Source organism: Gouania willdenowi, chromosome 1 (assembly GCF_900634775.1).
Source record: "Gouania willdenowi chromosome 1, fGouWil2.1, whole genome shotgun sequence".
Taxonomy (NCBI): domain Eukaryota; kingdom Metazoa; phylum Chordata; class Actinopteri; order Blenniiformes; family Gobiesocidae; genus Gouania; species Gouania willdenowi.
Window position 1 is genome coordinate 23,819,861 of NC_041044.1, and position 18,477 is coordinate 23,838,337.

At 35.4% G+C, this 18,477-nt stretch overlaps 1 protein-coding gene across 1 annotated transcript; it reads right to left on the reverse strand.

The window, feature by feature from the left end:
- Positions 1–212: 212 nt before the first annotated feature.
- On the reverse strand, positions 213–17,939 carry LOC114470092 (tetraspanin-5). Its single transcript, XM_028458109.1, has 10 exons — positions 17,535–17,939; positions 14,170–14,220; positions 11,792–11,938; positions 11,532–11,702; positions 11,279–11,404; positions 9,150–9,197; positions 7,199–7,315; positions 7,036–7,097; positions 3,074–3,126; positions 213–438 (listed from the first exon to the last, which is right to left on the reverse strand). Exons 1-9 carry the CDS (start codon positions 17,616–17,618, stop codon positions 3,114–3,116), a joined length of 819 nt encoding a protein of 272 aa, XP_028313910.1. The 5' UTR covers positions 17,619–17,939; the 3' UTR covers positions 213–438; positions 3,074–3,113.
- Between the last annotated feature and the right edge of the window lie 538 nt (positions 17,940–18,477).

An 18,477-nucleotide genomic window follows, 5' to 3' on the forward strand; every position in this document is an offset into this window, starting at 1 on the left:
GACTGTGTTTCCCTCTGAACTATAATGTCTCTATTTCATACATCTTAAAAAGCTTCAAGTCAATAAAATACATTAAGTAGAGCCAGTGTCTCCTCAGTAGACAATAGGCATGCAGTGCATTTTCAGAACCACTTTTAACTTTGTACACGACCCGGAAATACAGCCGTTCAACATTGTGGCTGTGAGTCCAGTGAGACCAGTGTCCTCTGCTGTAAATGAAGCCACAAAAAAGCCTTTACAAGATACTTTGATTTGTCTTTTTTTTTTTTTTATCCGCACATATCCTTGTTTTGCTTCAGAGGCTGTGCTTCATTTCAAACAAACATACACAAATCTGAAGGTATTTTCATTTTGTCTACATTTGAATAGGACTCTTCTCAATAGACACTCCATCATCTAATAGAATTACTTCGGTGCTGGCTCTCTGACTGCTGATCCCTGAGGAGGAAAAGAAAGAGACATTTGCACAGAAAGGTAAATCAATGGCTAACACGGTACAACTGTCACGACAGGGATGAAATAAACCATAGCAAAGGTGTCAAACGTAAGACATGACACATGATGACAGAACCAACACACAGCAGGTTCTATATACAATATACAGCACTAAAATTGATAATCACAAAAAAATGATGATTGAATCCTCTGTAATGAGTTATTTTAAAGCGCACACGTAAAAAGTAAAGTGAGACATTGCATTTCAAAGCCATGTTTGTCTTTCTGTGATGTGCAAAAAAAGGCCCGTACGATTGATAAACAAAGCAGAAAAGACAAGAAAAGACATCAGAAGATGGAATAAGACAAGAAAAGGCAAGATAGAAGAAAAGAATAAAAGATTAAACACAAAAAAAAAACACACAGGACAATAAACAAGATTAAAAAAAAAGATAAATATACGAAAGAGTCAAATAAGACCAAAGAAGAAAAGAAAAACATTGGAATAAATGCTGTAAAACTCAATCGTTTCTATTCATCTTGATTCAGACCTGTTTCTGTAAAATAACCCTGGAACTAAACATGTAACAACCCTGGAACAAACTGTCACTGTGAATGTACATAAACATATACTATTTAATTTAAATGCTCACCTGCACTACTCATCACTGCACTACTGCACTATTACCCTATTATTATTAGTCGTAGTAGTAGTAGTAGTAGTAGTAGTAGTATATTTAGTTTTGCACATATTAGTCTTTAACTGTATGTATGTATGTATGTATGTATTGGTTTATTTGAAAGGGGACAATGCAATTTCATATAACCCATGACCAAACATGGTTAAAAAAAAGCCAGAATTAGCCAGAAGGCTATTTTTCATCTGTAGTCCACTGGCCAAGATGTAAAAAGGCATTAAAATACAAGCATGACAATACATGTACAAGTCAATAACAACAATAACAGTACCTATTACAATATTAAAACACACAAAAAACATGTTACAATATTAAAACACACAAAAAGCACGTGTTCAAAAGGCTACGTTATCTAGTACAATACAATGCAGCGCAACATGCTCGACTTTATGTTTATATTTTTTCTAGTTGATTGTTATTATTTAATGTTTACATTGTCAGAGAGAGCACAGTTCACCAAGTCATATTCCTCGTGTGTATAACATACATGACATGGCCAATAAAGTTGATTCTGATTCTGATAAATCAATGGTTGTTTATTTTTTGTTATTGTTGTAAATTTTGATTCTCACAACAAACTATAAACTGGAAAAGAAGGAGTAGAAAATTGAAGATTTCAATCCATAGGATTTATTTCATGTGATCATCTTCAATTATTTACAATTTCACGCTCAGAATCAACTTAGTTGTATTTTTGTTCATACATTTCCTCACATTATTTCACCTCCAAACAAACACACAACTGTATTTATCATTACTTCATATTTTATGTTTGACTGATTAAAATACCTCTGCTAAAACAAATGTTGTTTATCTTAGCTTAACTTGAACAAAAAGGTTGTATTCAGGGGAATGACTCATCATTTTAAACAATATTTTCAGATCTTTAAAATTATTATTACACCCAAAAACTTTGAAAGATTTATTTACGTATTTAGTTATTTATGGTCCTTTTCTGATTAGCTTGTGATGATTGTTGTGTGACAGAAAGTAGCTCTGCATTTAATTCACACACACACACACACACTGATGTTTTTATTTTTTTTCCCGCTTTGACCAATAAATAAAAAATACAGAAAAAAAAAAAAAAAAGCTAAAGCAGGAGATTATGCCAACAAAAAAAACAAGATTAGAAGTAAAAAAAAGATGTCTGTATGTTCTAGGGGTTAATTTGTGGACTAATGTTAATAAAGAAATAAAAATGAGTGACATACTATTTCATTTGAAAAAGAAAATGTCACAATATATTATAGAAACTTATGAGAAGCAGTAGAAATGTTTGTGTTCTTTATTAAATGTTGTGTAAATAAAATAAATTACGTGTGTGTATATATATATATATTTATATTGGGGATGTGTAAAATACATCTATTCTTGTGCTTTTATTTAAAACTCATAGTTTTTTGATATTCTCCTTGTTTTTGTCCTAAATATTCTTTCTTTTTAAAGTTTTGTGTGTTTTAATGTAAAAGCACTTTACGGTCCACTTGTTTGTAGGAAAGGTGCTATACAAATAAAGTTTGATTTGATGATATTTAAAAATTAGAAACAAAACACAATGTAATGGATACATATACTGTATGTATTTTTGTGAATATTTCCAAAAATGTGCTTTTTTATTTCTAGGCTTTATTTCGAGCACTTTTCCCACAGCAACGATTACCCTTATTCATATACAGAAAGCATTTATTTTTGATTAAACAAATTTGTATAAGTACATAATAAAACTGCCTTCACCCCCTGCTAATGGTGAGTTAGAGACAGAAAAGACAGAAGAGCTTTTTATTCCTGCTCAATACTCGTTTTTCTTTGGTAGTTATTTATCTCTGGTGTATGATGGCGTTTAGTAGCATATATTATTGGACTGGCTTGATTGTAAAAAGTCAAAGATGTCCAAATGAGCTGTAAGTCACCCTGAATTTAAAAGGTTTAGAGCTTACCTGGATATTGCCTCTGGCCTTTGAAAGCACTGCTGAAAGCTTAGGTAAACAAACTGCACAGAAACAGAGAACAGAGGAAAAAAGATGAACACAATAAACCCACCGACTACTCACAAAACATTATTCACTGTCTCCTTTGTGTTCCAGTCTATGTGCTATCACTTTGTTTTTGTTTTGTTGTTGCTTTATTTTTTTAAAAAACACACAAAAAAAGCGTTGTACCACAAAAATCGGGTAAACTATATGAAGCTTTGTATAATATAGTATTATTTTATATCAGTGAACCACATTAAGTCATAATTAGTGACTATTTTTATCCTATTTTATTATTTTTCTTCAACTCCTTCAGCGTTTGAGCGATTTTATTTCAAAACGTGTAAAAAACTCAGCACAGGGGTGTTTGTACTTTAGTGATTGGTAAATTTTGTACATTTTTTTTAATCAATTTTATCAATAATTTCCCCATTCATTTTGATTAAGTTCAGCCTTTTAATTTTTTTTTTCAATTCAGCTTTGAACTTCAGCTGTTGAGCCATTCTTCAACCGATTTCAACTATTCAACCTATAAATTATTCAGTGATCTGTTGTCTTTCAAGTGTTATCTTCAACTTTTCACTATCTTCAACCGTTGCTAACCTACAGCCCTTCAACTGCAGTGACTGTTCAGCTCCGATCCCATTTTTAGAGTGCAATGGATGGATGGATCTTCTGCATTACCTCATACAGCGTACTGAGACGCGGAGCAGCAGCTGCATCCTCACTTGCATTTTCTTCAGTTAATGCAAATATTCTAGTTAAGGACTATTGGACTGAATGTGTAATGGATCGGTTTAGTGTAAACCAGCTCAACTCAAACCGTGATAATGGTTTATATTTTCACAAAGTGCATGTGCTGTGTTGAAGTCAAACGCAGTAAAATGTGTAGAGTTGGTAAAACCACCAGGTGATGCTATTGCAGAGTTTTGCTTCTATCTTTGGCTTTTGTGGCATTTTCTATACATTTTATTTCTGACAGGGAACATAGGTCACTTACTCAGAACATATACCTTTAACATGTCACCACACGGTTAATGATCTGAGGTTGTCTACCATGGTGAGCTCTTTCTTCTGTTGGGCTTTAATTTTGTTTCTGCTCAGGTTTTAGTGAAGGGGTCACCAACATGGTGCCTGTAGCCTGCATGGAACATGTGAGGTTCCTTCAGAAGCTCGAGTCATCAATGAGCTCCATCTATGTGATCAATGTTTTTAAGTTTTGCAGATTTAGTCTATGGGTTGTGATAATATATATATATATATATATATATATATATATATACACTACCGGTCAAAAGTTTTAGAACACCAGTTTTTTACTGAAATTATTCAGTGTATTGTGTCATTGCACTCTGAAATGAAAGCATAGAATAAATAAGCAATTTCAGTTGAAAAAAAAATCATGGAATCCATGAACAATACAGTTCACCTGATGCTCATGAAGGTCTGGTACCACAGTGTGTTCCATCACTGCTTTTATGCAGACAGAGGAGGTTGTAAGTAACCAAGAAACGTTGGAACACCTGCAGGAATTAGTAGCACCAGCTTTCAAGGCTGATCCAACCTTCATTGCTGCAGAACAGTTTTAAATTGTTAACTCACTTCGTGTTCCCTGAAAAAAGCCTATTTGTAAAATTCTGGAATGTACATTATGTTTCAGTTCTGGGTAACCAAACCTTTTGTTTTTAACCTCTGGCTGTTCAGTACTTACCTTTGTACCATTTCAAGCTATTCATTGGACTAGCACGACTTGAATTACAATAAATAACTGGAAAAACTAGGGTGTTCTAAAACTTTTGACCGGTAGTGTATGTATATGTATATGTATATGTATATATGTGTGGATTTTTGAAAATGCAAGGTTGATTTTCTTAAAATATGACATAATTGTTACATTTCACAAATGTTACATGTTATATGATTAGTTGAAAGTTGTTTGTTTGTAGCTAACAAAATGGAAGATGAAAATTTTCTATGAAATGTAATGAAAATGAAACAATTGCATAAATCAGTAGAAATAAAGTGTTGCATGTTCAAACTTAAACATTTCCTACCTTTTTAAGTTACAGTTAGCCTTCTTTATTATCTTAGCCTCTAATTAAAGTGAAACGGTAAACATTTAGTATTGAAAAAGTGACTTTCTAACTGGTAGCACTTCAGACTATTCAGTATCTACAAAATATATCACAGTTTCAAAAAGGTTGGTGACCCCTGTTTTAGTCTTTAGTATTTTGTCTGTAATATGTAGTTTATGTAGTTTCATGATCCTGGATTTCTCTTTGTCTGTTGGGATGGATTCCTGTCTGTGTCTTCACACCCAGCTTGTCAGCATGTATGTGTGAGTCGCTCCTGACATTCCAACACAGGTGAGTCTGTAATGGGGTGTGTATTGCCTTGCATCTGGTTATACGATTCGTGTCCCGATACATAAGCCACGATACGATAAGATAGGATACGATATAACTCGAAATTAAAGTATAAGGCGATTATTGCAATTTTTTTTATATAAATGACTTAAAGGTCCTATATCATGCAAATCAACTTTTTTTTTAGCTTTTAACCTTGTTACAATGTTAATTCCTTATCAAAAACACCCCCAAAGTATTATTTGGATTCCTTCCTGCATCTCTGAGAAATCCTCAATAATCCTGCTCTCTGAGCTGCTTCTCTGCCCTCTTCTGAAAAAACGAGCGGTTCAAATGCTAGTGATGTCACTAGCATTCTGAACCGCCCCCTCCAGGAAGTGTCTGCTGCTGGTGCCGCACCTCCACAGTGGACACTGCAGTGTAGGCACTAGGGGAGCAGACATCGTATTGCTTTTGACTTGCTTCTGACGTGCTTTTGACCCAATGCGACGCAAAGGTTGAGGTGATAAACAAATGCTTCTCACCTTAAATACACTATTCCTGTATTTAATAAAGATAAGGAAGATAAGGAAGTATATTAGCAGCTTAAAACTCCGATGAGTGTTTGAAACTACTGCTGCTGCTGCTGCTGGATGAACACAGCGCGGAGACAGACTCACACAATAGCCACTTAAATATCCATGTGTTTTACTGTAATGTACAGTTTTTTTGGCTGAAAACAATAACAGTGTGTGGATAGCAAGAGAAAATCGCTTTGGTGATCACTGATCTGCCTCAGAGCGAGTCATGCAGGAGCCTCGCAGGAAAGTCAGTGTATAGACACGCCCACTCATGAATATGCATAAGCAGGCAGCAAACAGCCCGTTGGTCAGAAAGTCCAGAAAAGCTAAAACTCTGGAAAACAGGCGAGTTTGAGAAAATCAACCTCAAATACTACGTTTTTGGGATTCTTAAAACAAATGGAGATGGGTGAAAAATGCATGATATAGGACTTTTAAGAAACAACTAATCTGTAAATTTGTACACCTTCATGAGGATAATATGTATGAAATATATTTTTATTGGCATATTTTACACTCAAAACATTGTCTTTAACATGCCATGTGCCAACAACTTAAAATAAAAAAAATAACATACAATCTGCCTGTGGCTTTTAAACCAACTTTGACTTTAGTGCAACATGACTTTAGTGGAATTTAACTGAGGTATATGCCTAGAACAACACATAAAAGCAGAAAGCTAGTTACAAAAAAAACCACACAAAAACAATTGATGTGGATGCATTTTGAATCAATCCGAGAATCGCGCGACGTAATATCGCGATATATCGCCGAATCGATTTTTTTTTCAACACCCCTAGTCTTTAACGTGCTTTATATTAGCCGCACACACATCAACAGTAGCAAAGCTGCCTTGCATCTATGAGAAATGTAGGTTTCAGTGTCTTGCGCAAAGACACTTCAGCACATGGAGGTACAGCCTCAGAGGCACAGTCACCCTGTGTCTCTATCAGCAGTCCAAAATAAAAAGTACTTTGATATCATTCCAAATGTTGATACTTACCAACTCTCTCTCACAGCCTCGATGTCGCTCACCAGATTTTGTGCTAAACAGATGCCAAAAATCTAAAACAATGGAAATAGGAATAGACGCAAGACAGATAAATATGTAACAGTCATGGAATAATTCACAAAAATCAGATGTAACGATGAGACACATATCACACCTGAAGCAATGCAATCCCAATAAAGATGCCCGCCACCACTGTCAGGTTATCCTGAAGCCACTTCTCAAACTGTGGGACGCAGCCTTTGATGTAGATGAAAGTCCTCTGCTCTGAGTCCTGGCAACACATTGACCAGTCAAACCAGCAGCATGATGATACACAGCAGCTGTGCCATCTGTGACACTGACTATTTTATAATAAGCAATCATGTTAAAGTCAAAACTCAATAACCAACTGTATGACTGCTCATCTCATGTTGCAATAACTCACTGACAGAGGCGTAAAGAGCACTGATATATCCTACTCAAGTGGAATGAATGAATGAATGAATGAATGTTTTTATTTAGGTTTTAAAAAAAAAAAAAAATTTAAAAAATGTTTTTACAAACATAATTTATCAAAAAGAAACCAAAAAAGAAATAGGCTGAAGCCCCAAGGCTTATTTTTACCTTTCCTGTACCATCATAGGATTAACTACAGTAAATTATTCACAATAAAACATCAGTACTAATACATTGTTACAAAACACATAATAGGTTAAACTAAAGAATCGAGTTAAACAAGTAAAATGGCAAGTAAAATGGCTGATTTAAAAATATACTCAAAAAAGTACAAGTACCCATAAAAGCAACTCAATTACAGTAACGTGAGTACTTGTATGTTTCACCTCTGCTCACTGATAACTGTTAACACACTGTTCTCCTGCTCTGACTCAGGTCACAACTGCCTCCCTCTACAGCTCATATGTGCAGTCAAGAAAACAAACAGAGGCCTTTTTTCATATTACTCCACAGTGGAGTTGGACTGCAGCTGATGATGGGGGGAGGGCTTTCGTTCTCATTACATTGCTACGGCATGAGTAATACCACAAGGCCCACTGTAAGGATGGAGAGGCAGCTGCTGTGTTGGGAAACACATTGAAAGAGGAATATTTTGAGCAGGGTGGAGTACCCAATGATCTCATGCTGCCAAATAAATCTGAGAGGAATCAAAGCAAGTCACCCCAGGATTTCTTCTACAATGTTTTTAGTGGGGGTCACCCCTCGCCCTCCCAGATGAACGGATTCCATTATTTCAATCTAAGTTTTTATAAAACACCAGTTGTCGGAAGAATCTGTTTAAGGTAACAAAACAACACTTTTCCTGTTGTGTTAAGTGTCTGCCTTAACCAGGGTTGGAGTCAATTACAATTACATCTTCAATTATGATTATGATGTTTGGCATTTTTTCCAATTACAAATAAAATGTAAAAAAAAAAAAATCCTCTGAAGTTAATTACAATTACATTCTCAAATACTAAAGTTCAAATTCAATTAATCACAATTACTGAGCATGAAAATAATAACTCCATAAAACATTACCTTCCTCTTGTGTTAGCATCTTTTATGATTATGGGTCAGTATTGACCATGTCCTAAATCAGCTGTAAAATACACTAAAAAATATTATCTATAAACTCATTGATTTCTCATCTCTTGGTTACCTTGTTAGACTTCCTAATCAATGAAAATATTGGTATTAATATATTTGGTTTGGGCATCGGAGTCTTTTTTCTGTCAGTATAGCCCTAGATGTATTTATTATTGTTTTGTTTTTTTTTAATGATAAAATGATTTAGAAGAGAACTGACAGGTAGTGGGAAAAGTTGATATGAAACATATATTAATAATTGTTAATAATGTTTGTGTAAGCCATAGAACTGTAAACATGGTTCCCCAGGTGTGCTTTTAATTACATTGTAATTGACAGTTTTATAGAATTTCCATTACAATTACAAAGTAAATTATTGGAACTCAATTACAATCCAATTATGATTACAACAGCAACAGATGTTTTTCAATTGCAATTACATTTAGAATTACGTTATTACTGTAATTCATTAACAATTATATAAATATCAATTACAATTATAATTGACCCCAACCCTGGTCTTAAATGTGTCTGCTACTCACCGTTTTGGCTCGAATATCATATCCACACTGGGTGTTAATGACATCCTCCTGTAAAGATAAAACAAGTGGAACTTATTGATCTTCAACAACAACACTAGGGTAGACTGTGGTGGTTAAACAGTGTTCAGCTGATACCGAGGAGTCTAAAGGAGAGCAAGAAAACATCTCAAACCAACAGCATCCTGTTTCCTATGTTGTTTACAGTAAAACCTGTCATCAAAGTGTCACAACAGGAAACAATTTGTTTGGCAAAATCCCCACAGTTATCAGCTTTTAGAATCTAGAAAACAACTTGTCTGCCGCTCTGACAACCATGTTGCATTTAAAGACACACTAATCTCCTTCTGGCGCTCTGTTTGAACTCCAGCAGGTCATCCTGACCAATGCTCACATGCCTGAAAATGTTGGATTTCTTCCCACGTTCATAGCTCGCTTGTTCTGACCTGAAATGCTGAATTCAAGATAAAAGTTTTGTTTTCTTTGTAATTTGGAGAAACAACTTTGAAAAATAGGAAGTGGAACAGTGTATGGAGTTTTTTTTAGTTGTCTGAATATACTGTCACTAAAATGAACAGTTTAGTTAAGTAGTTCCTTACAAACATCAGCAGAATAGGAGCTTTATAAAATACAGATCTTGACTTTATTCTCTCTATATTTGTATTTATGTACTCCTGTTATTAACTTTTATGACCCATATTTAGTCTCTAACTAGCTAGTTATTGTGTTGTCTACAGCAGCTATTCTCAACTGGTGGTTCGGGACCTAAAAGTGGGTTGCAGATCTGTACTGGGTGAGTCACGGACAGCTGGTCAAAAATAAATAAATACTTAAGGTCTCTCACGTTGGACTTTTCTTTTATTTTGAAAGGCATGCTGTGAAATGCATGTTTTAAAAAACATAATATATGTGTGTTTTAAACAGCTATTTTAGAAAAACTAAATTTGATTGGTTGAACTCTAAAAAAAAAAGTGGGTCGCAATTTAATGACCGTGGCAAAACGTGGTTCCCAGGGTGAGACCTGTTGAGAACCCCTGGTCTACAGTACATTGACTAATAATGACATTTCTTGGTAGAGGAATATTTAGAATAAATATAAACTAAATATGTACATATTTAGACTTGGAGAAAAGAAACAATAATAGGGACAAATAACTTTTTAGGAGATCTAATGTATTACAGTTATATGTGATAGAGCAGGGGTGTTAAACTCATTTTAGTTCAGGGGCAAAATATGGATTTTAGGTGGGGGAAAAAAGAACAACTTTAACATTATTGTGCCCTAGTTTTAAATATCAGTTCGATTCACTTTAAAAATTATGAATTTTGTTACCAATTTTTATGTAATTTCGAGCAATATTGTAGAATTGTTTGTGAGAAATTGCAAGATTTGTGGAAATTTTTTTTAGTTTTTTCACAATTTGCAATTAAAATGACTGCATTCATGTGATATAAACAAAGGAAAAATGCAAGCCCCTAAAAATATTGTGGAGTTGATGAATTTGAGATATCTACAACTGGATTATTTGATCATTTACAATAATTCGTTTTTTCTCTGTCATTTCAACTTTCTCCTGTGGGCCAAATTTGATGCTCTAAAGGGCCGGATTTGGCCCTTTTGGTCTTGAGTTTGACATGTGCGATAGAGCCATATATGGCTGGCAATTTACTGCAAAGGGAGATATAATATAACTTTTAATAACAGATTCACATCCATGACCCGATATTGGTTTCTTTAAATGGCGAGGCTGTCCGTAGTGCAACTTTTCCCAGCAAATGAAAAACCTTTGTTATTAATGGTTTATAAAATGTCTGTATAGTGTACTGCTGATCACTGTAAGTAGTTTAAAATGATTAAAAAGTGTATCGTTCTCTCTCTGCCAAAAACAATATAAGCCAAGGAATTCTCACATGGTGTGCTGGCAAGGTCAGAAAGAACTAAACACTGAGAGGCCCACATCCTCCTCTTGGAGGCTGGCCATGACAGCTGACGGCGTCTGGAGGACACAGATAACCAAACTATTTGCCACAGAGGTGACCTTAACCATTTCCCCCTGTAAACGCCTGCTGACTAAGGCTTCCAAAGCATTGAAAGGTTTTTTCCGCTCAGTTCATCATAAAAAGAGACGTACCGCTGGATCTTTGGTGCAGCAGGAAAAAGGAACGCCGCATTTCTCACGGCTTGGGTTTGAATCTGTACAGTTGAAGTAGATGTTCATATTCCAGTCATCAGCGCCAAATGCTCCACAACACTCCCACTGCAACGTTAAACAGTTATGAAAACCCGCACATTTAAGCCAACAACATCCCACAAAAATAAGACAAATGTGCTGAGCATTAGGATAAAAACAGCCCTGGAGCTAAACCAGCCCACGGCATGCTTACATAAATTTGGGTGAAGTCTATCAGGTTTTGCAGGTCAATGTCATCTCTGTAGGCTCTAATGTTGTTGTTAATGAAAAAGTTTAGCTGGTCTTTGATCCAGTCTTTGAAGACGAAGGCCAGAATTCCTGCAGTCAGCTCCAGAAAAAAAATGATCCCCAGGAACACGGAGAACTGGAAACACACAATGTGAACAACATTCAGAATATAGGAAATTCAAAAAAAGTAGGAAAAGTAGGATAGAAAATTTGGGGGAGACGTACAAACTTGAGCAGGAATGAGTTTTCTCGCAGTGCTCCGATGCATCCGGCAAAACCCAGGATGAACATCACACCACCAACGACTAGGAAAAGCCAGACAGGGTCGAAGCCCCCCAGGTCAGTGATATGGGAGATGTTGGTCAGGACACCCTGGTGAAGAAGAAGGAGAACCAGTCAACAGTGAAGTCTGAGGGTCGCCATCACTGAAGATACTACTAACGGTTCAGTGACATATTAGTCTAATAAAACTGTGGTGTCAAGTTCCAACAGAACCCTTTTTTTTTCTGAGCAGTATTAACATGTTCTCTCTGAGAGTGTTTTTTTTTTTCTTACTTCCACCTACAACTCAAAACCAAGTATTTCAACTCAGTTGGACTCTGTGAACTGACAGCCAGGGATTGTCTCTTCAGCGCCAACAAATTAAATGAGATCAGAAAAGTCTGTTATCTCACCTGACCACCCAAAGACTTAAATAAGGCATATACCAAGGCTGCCAAAGACTTCCTTGCCAGAATTAAAATTATTATTAATTGCTAATTTGCAGGTATGATTTTATTGTTTTCACCTCAGGCTTCGGAAATCAACCAGAAATTTGGAGTCATTTTAAATACTTGTACCATTTCAAAAGAAAAATTAGCAAAATAATACAAGATTTAATTGTAAGTGGAACTCTAAAATTATTCAAGTTTCAAAAGCGTCATGTTTTTTTAGGACTTGCAGAAAGTAATATGAAAATAACTCAATAAGTTAATAACAAAATCTCAGCAAAAGCAGCAGCACTGATACTAACAACTGTTCTTCAATCAATCAATCAATCAATATTTACTCATCTGACTTACCCCTGATTTGAAAATGAAACAAAATGAAATGACGTAAAAACAACAACAAAAAGGTCCTGTTCTAAACTCCCTAATGCAATGGTCTCTTCCTATTCTCAAGTACACTTGCATGAATTCTGTTTGTTTAAGTCAAGATGATGTAAAATATATTCTCCCAACTATTAAGGGTCACCCTTCAACGTTGTAAATTTCCTGTGTATTTCCATAAGTTCACATTAATTCCCATGGAAAGTTTTGAACTCTGAAAATTCCCGGAATTTTGCCACTCTATGCATCGATGCAATCACTGTTTTTCTTTAGTCATTAAGGTTAAAACATTAACAACAATAAACTTCTTTGTAAAATCTCCAAGTGAGTAAAAAGTTCAGTGTCACAGAAATCAGTTTATTTAGTAAACACTTCTATTGACATTAGGGATGTAACGATTCACTCAACTCCCGATAAGATTCCATTCACAATACTGGGTTCACTATACGATTCTCTCACGATTCATTTTACAAAATGAGACTGTAGACAACTAATGACTAAAAAATATTAAAATGTTTTTCTTTGAAAATAAAAATACTATACTTTGTTCTTTTATCTTTCATTGTCAAAAGAATCCCTTGATAAACTATGCAAAACAATGCAATTTAATTAAAAATAAATCCTGAATGAAATAAATAAAGAAATAGTACAAATGAAGAAGAAGCCTATTCATTTAAATTCTGGCTCTCCAGTAAACTATGCAAAACCGCATAATAGTTCCTTTTCTTTTTAAATGTGCAACTGAAAATGTATTTTGTGCCTTAACAATTGGACTTTAAAACAATCCCATATCAAATAAATAATATAAATAAACAAACTATGGCTTTCATTCACTCTCTTGTTTCTCCCGTTCCTCTCTGTTCTCCTCTTACCTTGGATTTCACATGTTCTTCCTTTCGCACTTCTTTCATTTTGTCTTAGGGAAGCCAAAATGCTTCCACACTTCTGATTTAAAACACGGTGGTGCGTCCTGAATTTCAGATTCTAAATAAATAGCACCTTTTGCTTTAAAAAAAACATTTTTATTTGATTTAATTTCAGAGTATCGATGTGAACCGTGACACCTTTGAATCGATTTTTTAACTGCCTCACGATTAATCTTTACATCCCTAATTTACATGTATTTAGAAGAGACCGCTGAGTAAACACTTGTTTGATATTTATTTTATGCCCACCTTGTGTCAAAATAAAAGTTCAGGAACGCTCTAAAAAGTGTGTGTTTGTGTTGTTCTCACCCTAATGTTGAAAGTACTGGTACACAACAGATAAGTGTGTGAAATACATCTGATCCCTTCACAGGCTGTTGTTCATGAGAGCGTCCCACAGGAAAGCGTGACATTCCTTTCTGATTCAGTAAAGCCCACAATCACCACTTCATGTAAACCAATGGCTGCCTATAGTAAGTGGGGCTGATCAGAATTATGTGCAGATGTCCCTAGGTTTGGAGCTAAAAATAAATGCATGTAATGATTTGTAATTATCACTTGATGTAAAGTGATTTTAGTAAAAACCCACCTTTTCACTCCACGCCCACAGACCAATGCCGAGGAAGGCCACGCCGAGGAACTGACAGAGGAACAAAACACAGATTTGAGAGTCAGATATAAAAAAAAGGGTTATTCTGCTCTGAATGCTAAGATGTTTCCTGGCAGGACTCTATGACTGAATATCTGTAACTGTAACCGCAGCCTGCAGAATCTGCAAGAAGCTCCTTCAGTAGAAAACAGGAAACAGTGGGAAACAGTTACAACTGTGAGACTGGTCGAGTTTCAACCAACTATGTCTCAGTTTGAGGATCTGAGACGCAGAAATAAAATAACTGATAAACACTGAATGACAGAATATTCTAAATGTATTAAGAAGAGCTGATGCTAATAGTTTTTTTTATAAACTGCTCGTATGTTTATGTTATTTGGACATACATGGCTGAAATTATCCAAAAATGAAATATATAGGAAAAGCTTCTGTTACATTTGAAATGCCGTTATGGGCATAAAAAGCAGAGGTTACTTCATTGAAATTGTACTCAAGTACAAGTACAAGTAAGCCTTACATAAAATACTCAAGTACAAGTAAAAAGTAGCTCAATTAATTAGTAGTCAAAGTAAAAGTCAGTTACTTTCATCCCCCACGTTTATTTTTGGTGATAAATCTTGCCACGGTACCCTTACATACAGTAAACATCTCATGTACAAACTTAAAAAGGAAGAAACCAAATCTTGCACAATTGGAACTTTTAATTTTTTTAATAAAATAACACCAATTAAATCAATTAAAAATAAAACAATCATCAGGCTCTAAACATAGCTAAACTCTAAAACTGAGAAAATAACCGTCATTCAGTGCCGTTTTGGAGCGGTGCATTACTTAATCTGGTTGGTTGGTTATGATTAGGGGTCTGCCGATACGATATTGATACCAGATATTGGTCCGATATCAGCCAGAAAACTAATATTGAATTTTATCAGACTGCATCTAAAATTGCAGATATACAGTACATTATATCATATGTATTCAGTTGTAGAATACTGTAGATATAATGTTGAAGGTTAAAATGTATGGAACCAATTGGTTAATAATAAATGGGTCAGTTTTTCTCATCCCTACTGTTGCTGACTATTGTTCTCTGTTTGAGTAACATCACCTGATCAAGCCTTTTCTAACCAAACTACAAAATAAGTAATAAAAGTATGTATGATTCGTGCTGATATTGTATCGTATCGACATCGATATCGGCCAATACCCAAGAATCCAATATCGGTATTGCATCGGAAGTGAAAAAGTTGTATCGGGACGTCCCTAGTTATGATGTGATACACTTTAATTGTTGTCTGGTAATGCAATTTTTTTTTGTAGTTTCACAATGTCCTTTGATCATTTTAAAACAAAAAATAATGTACTCAGTAACGATTGTGTGTATTACTTTACTACTTTTAAAACATACTTAAGTACTAGTAAAATTACTAATTTACAAATCTACTCAAAAAAGTACAAGTACCCATAAAAGCAACTCAATTACAGTAACGTGAGTACTTGACCCCGATTTTTTGCTTATGCTCCAACTCTTCAACTAAGTTTAAATATTTTTGTGAAAATGACATCACATTTTATGTTCCCAACATTCCACCCGCCCACGCGCTGTCCTTTGAACTTTTAGATTTGAAACCAAAAAACGTCATCAGTCCATCGTGGAGGTGTTCTGGTATGGAAGTCAAAGTGCAGAAGGCTTCATCACCATGCCTTCACAATCAGTAAATGTAAAGCTATGTTCTTAATAATGCTGTTTCCCAATCTGAAGCGTAGGTGTGATTTACAAACAACTGAAAAGTAACACATTGTAAGAGTTAAAGTTTGTTTAATGCTAAGCAAGCTTTAAATAATCATAACATTTGCAATAAAACCTAAAAACATCTGTGTTGCAATAGAAACGGTAGAATAAGGAGTGTTTTTAAGCCTCGTCTCTGACAGATCAGGTGGAGACGTACAGCACGTCAAAGGAAGGCCCTGAATGGGTTTAAATGTTAAGAAAAACATCTAGTATTTGCAAAACTTTAAAAGAAGCCAGTGGAGACATTAAAGTGTAGTAGGGTGTTATGCACAACCCAGATTTTGTATGGGGTGAGCCCTGGACACCCTGGAATGTGTATAGGATTCTGCAGGTGACCACAAGCATGGTTTCCCATGCAGTATCACAGCAACAGATGTTATAATAACATGAATCAGACCCACTTGTTCCTGTTTTCAGGGTCACTGGGTTACTAACTTCATAGATATCTCAGCCTCTCCAAAAACACAAATTCAATTTCATTCCACAATAATTGCAGGCCTAACAGTTTGCCCATGCTTATAATAACACATGACGGCAATCATTTTTAATCTTAAATTGTTGAAAACACTCCCAAAATCCTGCAATTTTTCAACAAATTATTCCACAGAATTTCCCTAAATGAAATCAAACATTAGTCAGAAAATAAAACACCTACTTTTGAAGTATGGGTGTCCCGATCCGATATTGATATCGGTCCGATATCAGCCAGAAAACGAATATCAGACTGCATTTAAAATCTCCAATATATATTATATTTATTCAACTGTAGAATACTATCGATATTATGTTGGATGGATTGCCCATCTTCCTGATTCTGAATCCACAATTCAGAAGAATTGTGGATTCAATTGTGGATTTCAACACAATTTCAACACAATTCTGGAGAATTGTGTTGAAATCAAGAGTCCTGATTTCAACACAGTTCTGCAGTGGATGAAATAAAGTTGAAAAGAAGAAGGTGCCGAGATGGTTGGAGGTGGGTGTCAAAGGTGGAAAACCCCAAACTGACACTATAGGAGACAACAGGATAGGAGATACAGACATAAGGCTGAGCTGGACCTGGCAGAGCTAAAGCTACTGATGTTTTTTTTTTTTATTGGAATGATCAGGATGGTCAGGAATAGAGAAACATTAAAAACACTGAATAATTGTATTGGAAATCATAACAGGTCATAGAGTCCACATAGAGGAGAAACAGCAAAAGATACTGGACAGAGGATTTGGCAGATTGAGCACACAAAGAAAGATGAATGTATATGAAATGATCAGAAGATATACATTGTTTGAGGACAAAGCACTTGTTTTAGTGTGTCCATGTCCAGCACCACACAGTGCTTTGTTCTCCCTGTGGCTTTGCAGGTGATGACAGCTTCAGATGCTTCAGTGTAAACAGCAGAGGGAAAAAAGCCCTGCATCACCTGCATCTGCTGTCACTGATGCTGCACACAGACAAACAAATAAACAGCCCAACAACAGCCCAACAGAGCTGCACAACGCTGAGAAGGAGAAACCACATCCGAGCACAACAAACCCACACAGCAAACAGACTCACCCAGAAAATGATGTTAAATCCGAAGATGAAATACTTGATGCAGCAGCTCACTTCGTGAGCCTTGAAATGCTTTCCGGACATCATTTGGACGGCTTCGGTGGTTCAATGTGTTTCACAGAAAAGAAGAAAAGCCCATCCAGGAGCGCTCCTGTGTACGGAAACACCCTTTATTATTCTCTCAGGCTGCCCCCGTCAATTGTTTCAGCTGCCCGTTATAAACACCATGATGGCGGTGTTTATAACGCTGTGTAGCGCGGAGTCCTCCTCTTTCTCCCCAAAATGCGTCCGTACAAACCCGAGCCGGTTCCTCTGAGGTGTTACTTTGAGATAAATCCACCGTAACCGACCAGATTAGAGCCGATGGTCGTCGATTTGACCCGTAATCTAGACATGGCTGTTGTTTGATTGACATATGTGGCGACCAATGAGGGACAGCCTTTGATAGGGAGGGCGGGACTTCCGGTGGCTCTGGCAACATCACCATAGACATCATTCATCACCACAGCAGGGTTTATTAATAGGACATTAGTTACTGGTAGTTTACATCTGTAAAACACACATACACACAACTACACACTACACACACATGTATGGAGGTAGATTTGTGTCTTTATTATTCAATTAAAAAAAATAAAAACCTTTTCAATCAAAACAAAAGTTTACTTCAATGAAATATAAAAATTATTTAAGCCAAAGAAAAAGTGTTCAAATGCAAAAATAAATAAAGAAATAAATAAATTGAGACCCAAATAATTGTATTTGAACACTTTTTTAATTTGATTGAAAATATTTATTTTTGATTGAAGTAAACTTCTTTTTGATTTAATTTTTTTGATTGAAGTTAATTATTATTATTATTATTATTTTTTTTTTTTTAAATTGAATAATAAAGAAACAAGTTTACCTCCATACAAATGCAGGTACTAATCATATATTGGCAGAA

Bases quoted from the DNA above. Each gene is read 5' to 3' on its own strand.
- LOC114470092 (XM_028458109.1), bottom strand. From the start codon at position 17,618: ATGATGTCCGGAAAGCATTTCAAGGCTCACGAAGTGAGCTGCTGCATC. The intron at 14,221-17,534 runs GTGAGTCTGTTT...TTCCTCTGTCAG, and splicing joins GATTTAACATCATTTTCTGG to TTCCTCGGCGTGGCCTTCCT. The intron at 9,198-11,278 runs GTACGTCTCTTT...TTATCTTTACAG, and splicing joins GCTGCACCAAAGATCCAGCG to GAGGATGTCATTAACACCCA.